We start from the raw sequence: 18,071 nt of genomic DNA, 5'->3' as shown, positions 1-18,071 counted from the left end.
AAATATCCAAAAGAACTGTCATCCCTTGTACACCCCGCTCCCTATACACTGCTCCCGATATGATTAGTTTTGAATACGCTCGTTATTTTTTTGGATGTTTTTATAGTTGAATGGAAAGAAAATTGTGAACTTAATTCAATAAATAAAATGGATAGAGACATTTTCCACAGCGAGTAAAAAGGCAATTTCTGAAAAAAAGTATAGTTACATGGTAATTTTTTTAGATTTTCGCTTTGTATGTATAAATCGGCAATAAAATGGCATTCCAGTGAAAAAATTAGACTGAGCAATTTTCCGGTCCAAGCTACGCCAAAAAATTATATTTTGTTAATATTGGTATTTCTGCGGGGATTTTTTTTTTGATATTTCAGATATTTTGCAATACGTTACATGAACATGTCCGGAGAAGAAAGTTTAAACGGAGCAATTTTCCGTAAAAAGATATTAACGATTTAAGACTTTAGGTATTTACTTAAATACTATTATTATTATTCTTTGGAAATTTATACAATACTTTTTATTTATTGATACTTTATCATACTGTAAAGCTTTTTCTGGCTGAGGAATTACTGCGGGGTCCACTACCTTTATTTACTACACTATAAGTACTTAATAGTTATATATTGATTTTTAAAAAACGTTTTTCAATTAAAAGACATGTCAAGATCGCTTATCTTCTTTCAAGTTCTTTCTAATGCAAAAAAAAAACGAAGTATAGGTAAATAAAAAAAGGCTATACCTACCTAGGTAACTCCGGTGCGTGTAAAATGGACTTTAGCTCCCGCTGCATTTCAGAATATAATGACTGCACACACTTGCGTGAAATAGCACGTCATATCGGAACACAGAAATAGGGGTTGGTCTGTGTATCGGAAGCAAGTATCAGAGGGCTTTTGCCTATACATCAGCTGATATAGGTACCTTACCTGTTACCTTCTCCCTGTTCATCTTTGTGCACGTGTCATGAAAAATATAGATAATATGTAATAGAAAGGAACCTACCCGGATTAAGTACCTACCGTTCGTTACCGATATCGTTATGAAGTCTGCGCCAAGCCTGTACCAAGCTGTTAGGTCACAGAATAAATAATAGTACTAGGTTAGGTTGGTAAACAAATACTATTATACTTATATACTACCTACATGTAACTAGGTTTATACGTATAATAAAGGAGTGTCACATCCTATTGAGTTTTAACAGACTAGTCATGACCAACAATTGTGTTATAATTACGTACATTATATATGTATATCCAACGTCTATGATATAATAAAACACTGATGTTTCAAGAAAGTTATTGGCATTTGATACTACCTATTTGTATGTTTGTAGGTACGTATAATATATGAATGTACTCATTCCGCAATATGCCGGCATTGCCGGCCGGCTGTCTCCATTTGACTAGGTGTGTTATTATTAAGTAAACCTAGTCTACCGCAATTTAATTTATTACGTCCCATCTCCCATCGTTCTACGTATTCACCAGACTACTACGTATTCACATACTAAGTAAACGCTTAATTAAATGCTATCAAAATTAAACTCTTAAGAGAAGTGCTTGTCTTTACTTATATTTTGTAGTAGGTAAACGGTCACAAGGAACACTCACCGTTATTTAAAGATGCAACAGGCACGAAACTCGACAGAGATGCTTTTCACACAAGTTGTTAAATCGTCACAATCCTGCCGGCACTTGCGAATTAAGTATATGGGAAGGCAGCTTAAAATAGCCGTTGTAGTTCAATATGTTAGTCCTCGAACACGGGCAACACAAATTGACAGTGGCACGTAAAGTTTTGACGTGCGCAGGTGGCTGGCGAGTGCGAGCGTCGGTGCGAGACGTCGGTCTGTGCCCGCGCCGACGGAGGACTGTGCTGTATCTGGATGCCCGCTGTCGCCGCGATCCTCGCGAGCTTTCCACCGACACCCGTCCCGCTCGCGCAACCGGTCTCACGCCCGGCTTGAAAAAATAAAGAGAGCCTCACATTTCGGAGAAATATGAACCAAACCAAACAGCACCTTATTTATACCATAGACAGGTACGCGGCAACCTCTTTTACATTGCGCATCACGACATCCTTAAATAAAAGAGAAGAGCGCCGCGCCGAGTCAAGCATGCCATGCTATGGATTCTCGGCTTCCCGACCTGATGTAAGACAACTAAGTATTAAATAAATTAACCTAGCCACCCTTACAAACTAGCCACCAGTACAACCCAAGGTTTATGGGACCACGGAATACTATAAGTAGTAGTGGAGGATCGCGCGAAACCGCCTTTCCTTACAAACCATTCCCCTTTTTCCCTCTGCATAAATATTAACATTATTGGAATTTTTTGACACAATTTTAAGTATAATATATCAAGTTCAACAGGTTACATATCAGAATACCGAAAACTAATTTACCTAATGTTGAATCACCTATGCTTGATTCACCTATTTTTAAATTACCTATCGATCATTTTACCTAAACATTGACTGACCTAAGTTTATAATATCTAAGCTCAAATAACCTAATGGCCGAAACACCTAATGCACGATGTACCTAATGCACGTTTTACCTATTGCACGTTTCACCTAAAGCTGCAACCTAAAACTGCAACCTAATGCACGAATCACCTATAGCTGATATACCTAATGGACGATACACCTAAAGCTGATATACTTAATGAACGATGTACCTAAACTTGATTTACCTAATGGACGAAATACCTAAAACTGATAAACCTATCGCACGAAATACCTAAAGTTGATATACTTCCTGCACGAATTACCTAATGTCGATATGCCTAATGCACGGAATACCTTAAGTCTATATACCTAGAACAAAATTCATATCATATTGCTGAATGATCAAGTGGCAATTCCACCCAATAATTCGTATGACTTCTCAATTTACAGTAGAAACTGTTTGTTCGGATAACAACTTAAAAATACACTTTTTGAAACGCTACTTTTTAGGTAGTAGAATGATTTTGTAAGTCTGATACAAAATTAGTTATCTTATCCTATCTTATCAAAAACTTAATTTTTGTAAGTTAACATCATGACGATGAAATAAAAGGCGGTTTTGGCACTGTTTGGTCGCAGTTAACCGAACACGCTCCTCCTCGCTTTACTCGTCGTCGCACCTATCTCGACTCTGGCAAATGACTAGACCTTATATTATAATAAAAAATAGTTAGCCAATTGAATAATTTGACTAAAAAATGTATACTAAATGTTGTATGTCCTAGTAATATTCTACTAAACAATAATTATATTTTTTATTTTAGGTGCATATTTCGTTCATTAAGTGCATCGACTTCAGGTATTTCGTGCATTACATGTATCGAATTTAGGTATTTCGTTCATTAGGTATGTTAACTTTAGGTAATTCGATCATTAGGTATACCGACTTTAGGTAATGCGTGCAGTAGGTATGTTAACTTTAGGCAATTCGATCATTAGGTATACCGAGTTTAGGTATTTTGTGCATTAGGTATATCAACATTAGGTGTTTCGTGTATTAGGTATATTAGCTTTAGGTATTTCGAGTATTAGGTGTTTCAACTTTAGGTGAATCGAGCATAGGTATTCTGAGCTTAGGTAAACCAATTATAGGTGAAACGTGCAATAGGTAATTCGTTCATTAGGTGTTATGAGCTTAGGTTAATTGATCATTAGGTATTTAAAAAAATAGGTCAAACGAGCATAGGTGATTCAACATTTTCAACCTTTCCTTTCATTTGTTTTTTTTAAATTAAGTATTAACTATTAGGTATACATAGAGTTAGGACTTTAGGAGCATTATAAATTTTGTACTCATACATAGAATTTGTTATTTGCTCCTAACCCTTATGTAACTTATATTTTAATAATCTAAAAACCTAATAAAGTCGAACGAAGGGACATATATCAAAAATATAGCCAGAAATATAGAGGTGCATTTTGAGATAGGATATTATGGAAGATTGAATTTATTAATATTATTGAAAATAAAATTAGCGTAATGACATGTTAGTTTATTCTTTCAGATAGAAATCAAATATAGAATAGGATAAAGACAATATAGTATTGCCAACACAAAATACTACTTTAACACTCCTCCTCGATTATAAATGTGGCAAAGGTTAAAACATATATAATCGTATATAAGTAAAACTAAAAGTAACAGTTCTTAGTTACGAAAACTTAAATAATAGTGTTTATCATTAACACAACACACAACACTCTCGCTTTACAGAAACACTGAAAATAGAAAACTAAGAAATGTTTAGTAAGTCTCTATTGTGAGCAAATTTCTCTGCAGACAGTATTTTTGTAAACATATCAGCAGCATTATTGTATGAGTCTACGTGATGCACTGTTATGGTTTTGTTCTTCACTAAGTCTTTGACGAAATGGTATTTGATGTCAATGTGCTTTGCACGTTTGCTGTTTTCGTAGCTATTTGACATGGCGATGGCTCCCATGTTGTCTACGTAAATGGTAGGGGTTAAGCACTTACCGAAATCCTTCGCTAATCCTTTTATATTTACTACCTCTGTACATGTGGTGGCCAGCGCGACGTACTCTGCCTCAGCCGTTGACAAGGAGACACAGTGTTGTTTTCTCGAGTGCCATCCGATAACATTGCCGTTGTACATTATTACACTTCCACTTGTACTTTTCCTATCATTTTTCTGGCCTGCCCAGTCGGCATCTGAATATGCTTCAATATTATTATTGTTCTTCGTGTAATTCAGCCCGTAATCTGCTGTTTCTTTTAGGTATCTCAGGATTCTCTTTGCTTGCTTCCAACATTGTATATCCGGTTTGTCCAGAAATTGACTTAAGTATGACACAGCATAACTGATGTCTGGTCTAGTTACTGTTGCCAAAAACATAAGGCTTCCTATTATCTCCCTATAGGGAACATCTATCACATTATTGACATCTTTGGTCGTTTTAATTTGGCAATCTTTTTCCATCGGTGTTTTAACACCATTACATTCTGTCATTTTAAATTTATCAAGTATTTTTTGTACTTGTTTGCTTTGGGTAAGCTTCATTCCTTCATCTGATCTAGTTATTTCTATGCCAAGGAATGTATTGATAGCGCCTAAATGTTTGGCCTGGAATTCTTTAAACAATTCCATCTTTACTCTCTTTATCTCTTCCTCTTCTCCTGTTATTAATATGTCGTCAACAAATACTAACATCCAAACTTTGTTGTTGTAGTACAGACAAAAATCATGTTGGGACCGCTTTAGTCCTATATCATTTGTAATAAAATTATTCAGTCTTTCGTTCCAGCATTTTGGGCTTTCTTTTAATCCATATAGACTTCTTTTTAATTTTAGTACTTTGTTTTTGCCAGCTTTGACACCTTCGGGTACTTTTATGTACACTTCATTTTCCAACACTCCATTCAGGAAAGCTGTTGGTATGTCCATTTGACATGTTTTATAATCATTTTGTACGGCGTTTACTAAAAACATCCTGATTGTATTCATCCTTGCTACTGGTGAATAATTGTTCCCGAAATAGCTGTCTTTCTGCTGGAATCCTTTTGCTACTAGTCTAGCTTTCTTTAAACCGCTATCTTTGGTCCTAAAGACCCATTTCGTATCTATCGCTTTTTTGCCTTTAGCTTCTACTTCTTCCCAAGTATTCAACTTTTTTAATGAATTTATTTCTTTTTCGATAGCTTCTTTCCATTCTTTATCTTTAATTGCTTGTTCGTATTTCAGTGGATCTTCTTCATTACTTGTGAGACAGTACGCCATGTAAGTCTCGTAGTCATTGAGATGACTTGGTTTGTTAATCTTTCTTCCTGATCTCGTCTGTTCTTGCACGCTCATATCTGATATATTATTATTTTCTATTTCTATATCCGTATTGCTTTCATTATTATTATCTTCTGCAGTATCATATATTGTTGTATTTTCGATATTTGTTTCAATTTCCATATCTTCATATATTGGCTCGTCTATTGGTTCGTCTACTCCATTATTGACTATTATATTTTCATTATTTATTTCGATTTCATCTTCTTCATCATCATCATCATTCACGTATGGTATAAAATTACGCTGATTATCTTGTCTTTTCTCTTTATTAAATGTAGTTTCGTTTTCATTGAACTTAACATCTGTGGATATTATTACTTTATTTTCTTTAGGATCATACAGTCTGTATCCCGAGCCACTGTATCCAACCATTATATATTTCTTAGCTCTTGGTTCTATCTTTGCTGGTCTGGGTAGTGTTACAGCCCATGCTTGGCTGCCAAAGACTCTAAGTTTTGTTAGATTGTTATTACCAAACCATACCGTTGCTGGTGCTTCTCCATCTAGCGCTGCGGTTGGACTTCTATTTATTTCGTAAGCTGATGCTGTAACTGCTTCACTCCAAAGACATTTTGGTAACTTGGTTTCTGCTAATTTGGTTCGTACTTTATTTAGAATATTTCTGTTCATTCTCTCTGATGTCCCATTCTGTTGCGGCGTGTATGGAGTAGTATATTCGATTTGAATACCTTTGTTGTTACAGTATTGTTTAAATTTATTTGAACTGAATTCACCTCCATTATCTACTCTTAGCCGTTTCGTTTTTAGTCCAAATTGGGTTTTTATAAATTTAATGAAATTTATTATATTATTTTCAGCTTCATTTTTAGTTTTTAGTAATCTTACGACAAGGTAGTGTGAAAAGTCGTCAATCAGAACCTGAAAATATTTGTGTCCATATATACCAATCGGATCTATTGGTCCACAAACATCAGAATGAATTAGATCTCCAATTTCTCTTGTGTTGCTTTTCTGATAGTAGAAACTTCTTCGTGTACACTTACCTTCGACACAAGTTTAGCAGATCTTGCTTGGTACTGGCAGGTTTAATCGTTTTAAATCATTATAATTAATATGACCAAGTCTCTTGTGCCATAAGTCATTATTTTCGTTTGTAAGATTTGCATTTTCAATGTTTTCAAGTTCAATTAGTTCTAGTTTCAGTAAGTATAAGTTGTTTGTTTTATTTCCTTTTATGTAAATATCGCCTTTTTGTAATTCTACATTTGTTTTCTTGAAGGTGATTTCAAAGTCTTTTTCAGTAAGTTTATTAATCGACAATAAATTATGTTTCAATCCATCAACCATTAGCACTTCAATTTCAATTTCTAAATTTTCATACTTGGGGTTTACAATTCCCTTCCTTCGTGCTATCAAGTATTCTCCATTGGCGATTTCTATTTTAATTGGTATTGGCATTTCTTTAGTTTTAGTCACATATTTCTCACATTCTTTCTTTAACATATGGTTTGACGCTCCTGAATCTAGAATAAAGTTATCTGTATCTTCTATTGCAGCCATTGCTATAAATGCTACTTTGTCTGTCAAATAATGTGGACTTTGTCCTCTGTATGAACCTCTTGTGCCTCTTGGTGCACTTCGATATGATCTTCCTCTATAATTGCTCTGTCCTCTATAAGAGCTTGTGCCGCGATTCGGAGTTCGACCTCTTTGTTGATTAAAATTATTGGAGTAGCAATCAGTTGTTCTATGGCCTCGTTTTCCACATTTGAAACATGCTACAAATGTCACTTCGGGTTGCGATGATGATTGTTTACCGTTATTCTTTAGTTCGGCGTCTAATAGTCGGCTCTTTACAAATTCTGTAGTTAATTCTTTATCTACGCTCATAGTTTCTAATGTTGTAATGACGGTTTCATATGAATCTGGTAAAGTAAGTAATAAGTGAGCGACTTTATCACTTTCATCTAGTTTACAGCCTGCGGCTTCCAGTTCGCTTATAATTGTGTCGAATTTCAAAAAGTGGTCTTGTAGATTCCCGGTGCATTTTAAGGTCAATAGTTTCTTTTTTAAATATAATTTGTTGAAAACGCTTTTTCTTTCGAATATTTCTTCCAACTTCGTTAACATATCTTTGCTACTATTTGCTTTTTTAATTATATCTAAGTATTTATCGGATACGTATTGTACTATTGTTGATTTTCCTTTCGCGTCACTTTGTAGAAATTTCTCTTTTTCTTTTGCCTCGGTGGGCGGATTATCGGTAATACCTTTGCTATGCCTTTCTCTTCTAGTAATATTTTTATTCTAAATTTCCAGTTTGAAAAGTTCTGTTTATCATCCAATTGTGGAATTACATTGTGATTTGACGTAGCCATCTTTTATTTTTCGCCGTTGTGGCTGAAAAATTTGAAATTATCGGTACTTACCTCGTTTGATTTTTCGCTCTGGGCTTTTTATTTATTTGGCATATTTACTTTAATTGTTTATTTATTGCCCATAACCTTTTGAGATAGGATATTATGGAAGATTGAATTTATTAATATTATTGAAAATAAAATTAGCGTAATGACATGTTAGTTTATTCTTTCAGATAGAAATCAAATATAGAATAGGATAAAGACAATATAGTATTGCCAACACAAAATACTACTTTAACAGTGCAGAGATACCTAAACCGTAAAATCCTAATATTACGACTACCTGTATGAGCACTCCGATGATAATAAGACGACCAAACATCACGTACTTAGTTTAGCGGTCGACCTGTTATCACTAGACCATCGCTTCCGGGTACCTAGTCAATTCAATTAGCTGTTGTTTTCTCGTTTTATCTCCATTAAAAATATTTAAGATCAATATTTGCGATTCCAAAGTCAAGGAACGTCGGTTGTCTGTTGATTTAGGTCTCCACTGTGGCCACTGTTGTGAAGCTAAACAAACGTGTACGCACAGACTCGCTACCGTATAGGGATCCCTTCACCTTCCTATGGTCAGGCGTGTCTCACTCCGCGATTTCGTCGCTTTGCTACAGGTAGCTAAAAGTACATCCGTTCGGCCCCAATTTTGGGGTTTGCCATAAGCAGCGTGGCGCTGTCGCCACCTAGCGGCCATATCTGTGCTGATAGTAACAGACGCGTTTTGTTAGAGAGTGAGTCTTCTGTACTTAGTACTATTATTTATTCTGTGCTATAGTGTATAGCCATGTGGTGGAGTGGATGGTTTCTTCAAGACAGTAACCAGAAACGACTAAAGGTTTTACGTATGATGATTGAAAGTGTATTTTGTACTTCATGGGCATTAAACATACGAGTAGGTAACATATACAGTGTGGAAAAAATGTATGGGCCCTGGAGGTAAAGTGCCTTAACATGTACAACGTTATTAAGTTGACTCATTAAACTTAAAAAACATTATTTTATAAAAAGGAAAAACGGCATTGAAATATTTTTATATATTTCACTTGTCTTAAAATATTCTTGAGTAGGTACTAATTATTCGATTTTATGGATATTTTGTACGACAGACGAGTTAATAGTAGTAGAGTAAGTTATCCGACCTCTGAGCTGTAGGAACAACCATATCTGCAGAACGAGGCAGGAGGTGGCTAGGCCAGCGTAGCGAGGCAACACTGAGGCGAGGCGGTGCGGCGGCAGCGGCGGCGCGGCCGGGGAGGTGGCGTCACGACATGGCAAAGCACTCAGCACCGCGAGGCTTAAAATAAACTCAAAGCACCCGCAAACCGCTCGCCACTCTTAAATCCTATTAAAGGATATCCTCTATTCATAGAGTTTTCACATCTCTCGATGCAATGATTTCGTTTTGCATGGAAGGTTAATTCAATCTGTTTAAAATATTTTTTTTGTATTTGTACAGTATTTATTAAATATCGACATGGACAAACTTCCAAAAACACTTGGGCACACTTGCCCACTACTGTAATTTAAGGGTTATTGCTATTCCGTGTTTACATATTTTTGGCACACTGTCCGCGTGGATATTTAATACCGTTGAACTTTGTCTGGGAGGGTAAACCCATCCCATCAAACCTTTATCTAGATTAAATGGATTATGGGGGTAATCACATTGTACCTACTTGTAATTATACCGTCACCACACATTAATAACCTATAACTTACGAGTATATTATAAATAACAGTGCCCTGTTTATCAAAAGCTTGTAACTTGTAATTCTACAAGTGGAAGCCCTTTTTTGCAAGCCTTTTTTGCAAGCTTGTGACTTGTAATACATGTGGAAGACATTAGGTGTTATGAGCTTAGGTTAATTGATCATTAGGTATTTAAAAAAATAGGTCAAACGAGCATAGGTGATTCAACATTAGGTAAATCGATTTTCGGTATTCTGATATGTAACCGTTCAACACCATCAACCACAGCCTGCTGTGCTATGCCCTTTCCTTTCATTTGTTTTTTTTTAATTAAGTATTAACTATTAGGTATACATAGAGTTAGGACTTTAGGAGCATTATAAATTTTGTACTCATACATAGAATTTGTTATTTGCTCCTAACCCTTATGTAACTTATATTTTAATAATCTAAAAATTATGATTATTATGTAATCACATTGTACCTACTTGTAATTAGGATTGTTCATTTTTTTTAGACCCCCATTTTTATTTTATTTTCTGAAAATATAGGTTAATTTAAGATACCAATTTGAATGATTTAGTAATTCGTGGCTCGGTTGAATATTTATAATTTATTGAAAATATGAGATACGACTTCTCGTAAATTACATGTCGTCGGCTGATTAGGATGATGCACAAGCAACAACAAGCATTAAAAAAATAGTTGTCACTGTCAATTGATTGTAATGTCACCTGTCGACAATGTCAGTGTCACGAGTTTCTATAAATAACAATCGTCTGGAATGGAAAACTCGTTTATTTTGAATCATTAATTTCAAAATACCTACGCTATAAATTTGAGAAAGCTGATTCCAGAAATCTGCCTAAGTTATATAATATAACTTAGTTTTATTGGAGTATGTATCCATATAGCATCCAACTCCAACCATAACTTGGCTGAAATCAAGGGAGCAAAAATACAAATGTAAGTTACCTACATCATATATATTTTAACTGATTCGATTTGTAAGAAGATTGGATTCATAAAATCGTTACAAGCGTCCATTGCTAATGGTAGCTTAGCACCCAGTGGGTGCTTTCTGCCGGCTTGTCACCATTGTTTGGATATTGTACTACATACTTATACTACTATATTAGGAACATGCCAATTTTGCTAATTATATCCTATTATTTCAGGTCAACGTGATTCCTATTTAGATACAGCTGTGAGATATGTAACTGCACTTGGGCCCAGAACAAAGTTGAGCATTTTGTATTGAAACGAACGTCATATTAATTATTAATCGTCATAATACTTTACGACCGTAAATAATGCCTGGGAACAGAGTAAATAACAAACCATACACTTCTCTTCTGGATGGTCAACAAGAAGCCATCATTGTCAGATGCTCGTGCAGAACATGAAACATATATAACATATTTCCCAAATTAATAAAAAAGTAGGTAAACAAAAACATGTTTTATTATTCACAACTTTATTAAGTCTTGTCCACCATGATATCAGCAGCTTGAACTGCAACATGTACCTGGAAATTAGAAATTATATCTTTTTAAAGCAGTTTCAGGCTGAATTTTGAGTATGGCTATGTATTCTTGTATATTCCTTATTTCTAGTAGGCACCATCTCTGTTTAACGGTTTGCCTTTAGATACTCTGGCTACATTACCACAGAAAATAAATAGATACCACGACCCTACCAATAAAGTGAGCTTTAAAATCCTTAATTGTAGTAAATTAATATTAATTTTATACTTACATCGACGTGATTCTCACAGCAATACTGTGTGTAACACGTGAAGTAGGTAGGTATTCCAAGTTTAATTCACGGCACCATCTTTCACGTCGTAGGTCTTCGTGGATTCGAACTATTATTTTTGTGAATCATTCCCACACATAGGAACAAGGTTTTTGATATATTATTAAGCAATGAAATCTACTGTTTAGGTATTAATTATAAATCAAATTGTAACAAACAAGCGCAGCGGTTTAACTGAAAAATTTTGTTATGACAATCGATGACAATGATAACTTTGACAATACGTGAGTGACGGATTTACTATGGTTCGATAACTTTTATTATGCAATGACTTTACATTCAGCCCAGGAGAAGGTCAAACTAAGGTCATAAGGATATTTGTTGAAATATCTTCAATCCTCAATTATTATATCGCAGCAAATGTCGGAAACTGTTTAAAAACCTTATATCTCGAAATGGTTTTCGAAATAGAACATTTGAAAAAAAATGAACAATCCTAATTATACCGTCACCACACATTAATAACCTATAACTTACGAGTATATTATAAATAACAGTGCCCTGTTTATCAAAAGCTTGTAACTTGTAATTCTACAAGTGGAAGCCCTTTTTTGCAAGCCTTTTTTGCAAGCTTGTGACTTGTAATACATGTGGAAGACATGTATTACAAGTCACAAGCTTTTGATAAACAGGGGACTGGTCCCGGCACCTAAACTGCTTCGTCAGCCCAGCGTACCAATGGCTGTCTTCTTTTTCTATTCCCGTCTGGATCTTTCCAGGCTGTCGCTTCGCTTGTAAGGTTCAGCTCTCGTCCTGAAGTCTGGGAACGTGGCCAGCCCATCTCCATTTGTATGGGGTTCTAGTTTTATTTTAAGCTAGGAACTCGAAACTTTGTAAAAAGGTATTTATATAACTAAAAAACAAGAAAACTAATTTCAGCGGCTTAGAAAATTCATCCCCTAAGCTGGCGAAAAAGGGGTAGAAAATTTATATGGAGATCATTTTTAGGGTTCCGTACCTCAAAAGGAAAAAACGGAACCCTTATAGCAGTGGTTCTTAACCTGGGGGTAATTACCCCCGTGGGGGTAAAACTGGTATTTTACGGGGGTAATAAGCTAACCTAATATAACAATACAACAAACGTACACGTTTTATTTTTTATTACCATTGGGAGGAGGGGTAAAATCAGGTTCCTTAGTTAGTCATAGGGGTGACCGGACTGAAAAGGTTAGGAACCACTGCCTTATAGGATCACTCGTGCGTCTGTCTGTCCGTCTGTCACAGCCTATTTTCTCCAAAACTACTGGATCAATTAAGGTGAAATTTGGTACACATATGCAAGTCTTTAACCCAAAGACGGACATGTTATGAAAATAAAAGGATTTTGTACATAGGGGGCACTTTTGGGGGGAAAATGTCAAACTTAAAAAACAAAGTTTTACAAACCATATCGTGTTACATATTAAATGAAAGGGCTTATTTTAAGGATCTCAAATATATTTTTTTTATAATTTTAGAATAAACAGTTTAGAAGTTATTCAAGAAAATAGGCAAAAAATGACAATTTCCCCCCTCCCCTTTATCTCCGAAAGTACTGGGTCAAAAATTTTGAAAAAAATGCACAAAATAGTTCTTTGCCTATAGATGACAGGAAAACCTATTAGAAACGTGTAGTCAAGCGTGAGTCGGGATTAAGAAAAAAAATGTGGGTGGGCTGTTTTAGGGACGCAGCCGTAATATAATAATGTAAATATACATAATGGTTTACGTAAAACGGGGTGTGGACAGCTATTGCGAAGGCCAAAGGCCGAGCTAAGCATATGGCTGGAGGCCCGAAGCGTCGTCAGAGGCTTTTTGAAAGGCGCTCAATCACGCTCAAACACGGAACAAAATAAGTACAAGTGCTGAAACTCATCATCATTAACTTAATAGATCTTCTTTTGTCGGTGGAGTATCTTCCAGCTTTCCCTATCTTGCCAGCTCTTGGACTTTTTGATTCGACACGACCCCTACATTTTCTTCCACTTGTTCTAAAAAGCTGCGTCTGGGTTTTCTTCTACCCAGCTTGAATCATATCCGCCCCTCCGGGATAGTTTTAAAGAACTGGGGGTCGATTTTTGAATTTCGACCACTCGATTTCGTGTATTTCTTTAAATAATATCTCCACTACTAGGCATTTAAAATCTACTAATAGAATTGAAATCAAGTGTTCAATACCAATAGATTCCAAATTTCCATCGCTCGTATTTCAAAAATTAGCATTCGCCGTTTTCCACAGATTTTCGAGTGACGAAAACGAGCGGTCGAAATTCAAAAATCGTATTAAGTGTGCAATCATCTGAAACTACTGGGCGTAAATTTTGAAAAAACATAACACATAATATAGTTTTTAGGGTTCCGTACCCAAAGGGTAAAACGGGACCCTATTACTAAGACTTCGCTGTCCGTCCGTCCGTCCATCCGTCCGTCCGTCCGTCCGTCTGTCTGTCACCAGGCTGTATCTCACGAACCATGATAGCTAGACAGTTGAAATTTTCACAGATGATGTATTTCTGTTGCCGCTATAACAACAAATTACTAAAAACAGAATAAAATAAAGATTTAAATGGGGCTCCCATACAACAAACGTGATTTTTTACCAAAGTTAAGCAACGTCGGGCGTGGTCAGTACTTGGATGGGTGACCGTTTTTTTTTGCTTTTTTTTTCATTATGGTACGGAACCCTTCGTGCGCGAGTCCGACTCGCACTTGCCCGGTTTTTACCTATAAATTACTGGAAAACCTATAAGAAGTCTGCAGTCAAGCGTGAGTCGGACTTGAGAATAAAAATTGTGGGTAGGCTATATCAGAGCCACAACCGCAATTGTTTACGTGAAACGTGGCGTGGACAGCTAGTCGAAGGCCAAGCTCTGCGTGGGGTGGTAGGCTTGGAGCATCCGAGAGATGTGTGCCTCCACGTAAGGTGTTGTAGGAGTTTAGTACTCAAACATAGAATAAATAATTGGTTTAAGTAGCTAAATGAGAACGCCGAACTACCGTGTCAGACGTATATCTGCTATATTGGAATAACAGAGATACGCGAATCCTCGAACAATGTTTTGGTTAAATTAGAACAAATTTACTTAAGTTATTGCATAACTAACTACCTATTTATCCTCTGATAGCTCACTTAAAAACATGGAAGGAATGATTGCTCACTTAAGAACAGCCGTGTGATCCAAGTTGAATGTACGAACTTCGCTTTATTCGCGTGTTCTAAAATGAGTGCAGTACGGAACCCTTGAGACGCGAGTTCGACTCGCACTTGACCGGTTTTTATATTTTTTATGAGTGAGGCAGTTGACGGTTTTCCACTTCGAGCAAAACCGGCTTCCGAATTGGGATATACAGACTAATTATAGTCACCTACCAATAAATTCTGGCACACCAGTATTAGACATAAATGTCATTCTAAAAAAATGTTTATGTCAAAATCAAAGTAATGGATTTCGTCGTAGTAAATAACGATGTATACATTTGATTTATATATTCTATGAAATATTTTAGATCAGTTTTCGTTTTTCGTATAAAACTATAAGCAATAGCTTACGTTTGTAATTATTCGTTAACTAACATATGTTTACGGTAAACTGAATATGGCAGGTGAGTTACATCAATAATTAAGATTAGTATACCGTACCTAACAAGTTGTGATACTGCACAATTTTTTTATTATCATTCATAAGTAGTCTTTATTTTCATCTTTCTAAACATTTCCGGAAACTAGGAAATGATATTAGCTGATTTTCATAATTGGACTGATGAACGCCTACTCATTCATAAAGACATCAGATTAAGTAATGTTTTTATTCCCAAAATTCCGGAAGTACTACTTAACTACCTACTGTGAAGTGAAATAAATCGTCAATAGGTTTCGTTATAGATATAACGAAAGCCTAGCTCTAGGTCATTCTTCAAATGACGTGCAGGTGCGACTAAACAATTTAAATTATATATAATATTTCAAACAAATAGGCTAAAAAAATCATATAATTATTAGGTAGTTTGGTAGAGTTTACGCTAGAACAATCGGTCTCCAGGAAATATTTCCGTACACGGCGGGAAGAAGTTGATTTCTGGTCGGCAAAAAATGGAATAAATTTGAACCTTAAGTGATTTTATTTAGAGTTCAAATTTCTTCGGTAGAATATCTCTAGTTATCAACTTCTTCCCGCCGTGTACGGATTTATTCGCCTGGTTTCTGGTGCAGGTTCCACAAGCACAGGTGCTTCGGTTCTAACGGACATCCGGTCCATGATCGACCTGGCAATCGGCACGCCGGAGGTAAGCACGAACCATGCACTAACTGACTAGTAACAAGAGGTACCTACGAGTAGGAACTCTTTCTTTTTTTACTTAAAACTCGTGTATAGAACTTTTCCAGTTTTTTCTCATCATTCATTCCTATTTAAGGTACTTCTGTGTATAAACTTTACTGTGCGCGAGTCGTCCTATGCCGTAAACAAATTACCTACAGTCAGCAGCAGAAGTTGCTAAGCGGACACTTTTGAACACCTGTTCAAAATTACCTTGACGCGCTCTTATTCTCTTTACAATAAAGTCGCGTCAAGATCATTTTGAACACCTCACCCACTACATATAGTCACACTAGTCACAGTATATTTGATTACCCATAATAAATAGAGATCATAGTAGAAACATGTTAGTATGATTCGCTTTCTTTAATTTCCAAAAGGGCACCAGCATACTATAAGACGGCTATGACTGTAAAACTCGTTTATTGCACGCGCGGTTTAGAAACGATTCGCGATATGAGCGTATTGGCCAGATAAACTCACCTTGTAACAACATGTGACATGCAGATTGGAGTAGTGGACTTCTGCATGCTGCACAGCGTGCTGCACTGTCTGGCGCAGCAGCTGAACGCCCTGGACAAGCCTGTGGAGCTGCACGGCGGCGTGGCGCCGCAAGCCATACGCCCGATCAAGGACGTACACAGCGTCGCTGTCACCGAGTATATCGTCGAGACCGCCACCACTGCCGCTCAGGTATTTCATTTGCTGATTAATCTGATCGGACCAGTAGGCAATTCTATATTTTATACGAGTACGTACCGTACACACTAATATTTAAGAGGATACATTTGTCATTTTTCCATAAAAACGTTGTGGACATTTTCCTCTCTGGATATTGGCCTGGATTTTTACAAGAGTTAAATATTACCGGTATCTGTGGCATCTGTGCAGTATTGCCTTTTTTTGATATTGCTGTTTAATACAAGAACTAGGTTACTTCAAAGTATAAAGTAAGTACGGCCTAATAAAATTTGCAGTAATAAGTACCTACCTACCTCAATTTTTCTTAATAATCTGCAGTTCTCATGTTAAATGTTCTCCCATTTCCGTAAAAGGTTTTTACATTGAAGTTTTCTGGTAAGTAGGTTTTAGATAGGTACCTATTTATTTAGTTTGTCCATTGTTTCAGCCTATGAAACCCAAGACAGTAAAACCATCTATACGTAAGTTATAATTTACGCAGTTTTATTGTGATCGTTTTTTCCGGTCCTGCCGCCGCCTAAGGTTGCTGCGGTATTTGGCGGATTAAAGGATTAAAAAATAAGTACACACAGAAACATAACAGAAAAAAAATTGGCTTACATATTGGCTGGTCCATTTTTTTAGTGTTCCGTACGAAACTTTGTTCACGGAACACTTATGGGATCACTTCGGTCTTGTTTATGGGAGGGTAATTCTTTTTTCGCGCTTTCGGTGTTGGTCCCATAGTAAAGACTCAAGCGGGGACAAATTTGGTTATACAACCGATAAAATTGCTAAATTGTAACCTTTTAACGAGCAATTGTTGTATATTTATTAATTAATTTATATATGTTTATATTTCGGGGATCTCGGAAACGGCTCTAACGATTTCTATGAAATTTGATATATGGTGGTTTTCGGGGACGAAAAATCGATCTAGTTTTTATATGGTTCCCGAGCAAAGCTCGGTCTCACAGATATTTTATTTTGTAAAGCACGTTAAAAACGGTGTTGTGTCAAAGTTAGGTTTTTAAAGAGTTACATTTATTTATCTTACTTATTCTTTTTTTTTTCTCCCACAGCTCCTGCTGAGTCTACACTTTTAGTAGGTAAATAAGATATTTACTTAAACATATTTAAATTAAGTTCTAATGAAGTACCTAGGTATAATTAAGTACTTAATATTTTTTCTAAATATAGATATTTAATGTTGACGAATAGCAAACAGATCGTAGCGAAGTAAATATTTTTTACAAGACATCATCTCATTGCTTTTAAAGGGGCCCACTGATTAACAGTCCGCCGGACAGTATCGGCCTGTCAGTTAGAACCTGAGAGCGCTATGTGCGTAGGTGTGTAAGCGACATCCCGCTCGCACACCGGAGCGCCGCGCG

The 18,071-nt window shown here is 36.1% G+C and overlaps 2 protein-coding genes across 2 annotated transcripts in view; one reads left to right on the top strand and one right to left on the bottom strand.

Annotated features, from left to right (window-relative positions):
* The window catches only part of LOC134678984 (extracellular sulfatase SULF-1 homolog), a 76,478-nt gene extending 74,563 nt beyond the window's left edge, over positions 1 to 1,915 (bottom strand). The window contains exon 1 of the mRNA XM_063537747.1: positions 1,611 to 1,915. The gene's annotated coding sequence lies outside the window, so the exon portion shown is untranslated. The remainder of the gene's footprint in view (positions 1 to 1,610) is intronic.
* Positions 1,916 to 15,129: 13,214 nt separating this feature from the next.
* LOC134678107 (uncharacterized) overlaps positions 15,130 to 18,071 on the top strand; it is a 32,173-nt gene continuing 29,231 nt past the window's right edge. Inside the window, exons 1-4 of the mRNA XM_063536556.1 lie at positions 15,130 to 15,283; positions 15,891 to 15,964; positions 16,504 to 16,689; positions 17,126 to 17,159. Coding sequence (XP_063392626.1) covers positions 15,277 to 15,283; positions 15,891 to 15,964; positions 16,504 to 16,689; positions 17,126 to 17,159 — 301 coding nt within the window. The 5' untranslated portion in view covers positions 15,130 to 15,276. The remainder of the gene's footprint in view (positions 15,284 to 15,890; positions 15,965 to 16,503; positions 16,690 to 17,125; positions 17,160 to 18,071) is intronic.

Source organism: Cydia fagiglandana, chromosome Z (assembly GCF_963556715.1).
Source record: "Cydia fagiglandana chromosome Z, ilCydFagi1.1, whole genome shotgun sequence".
Taxonomy (NCBI): domain Eukaryota; kingdom Metazoa; phylum Arthropoda; class Insecta; order Lepidoptera; family Tortricidae; genus Cydia; species Cydia fagiglandana.
Note: the sequence above shows the minus strand (reverse complement) of the source record. Positions and strands in the feature narration are given on the sequence as shown.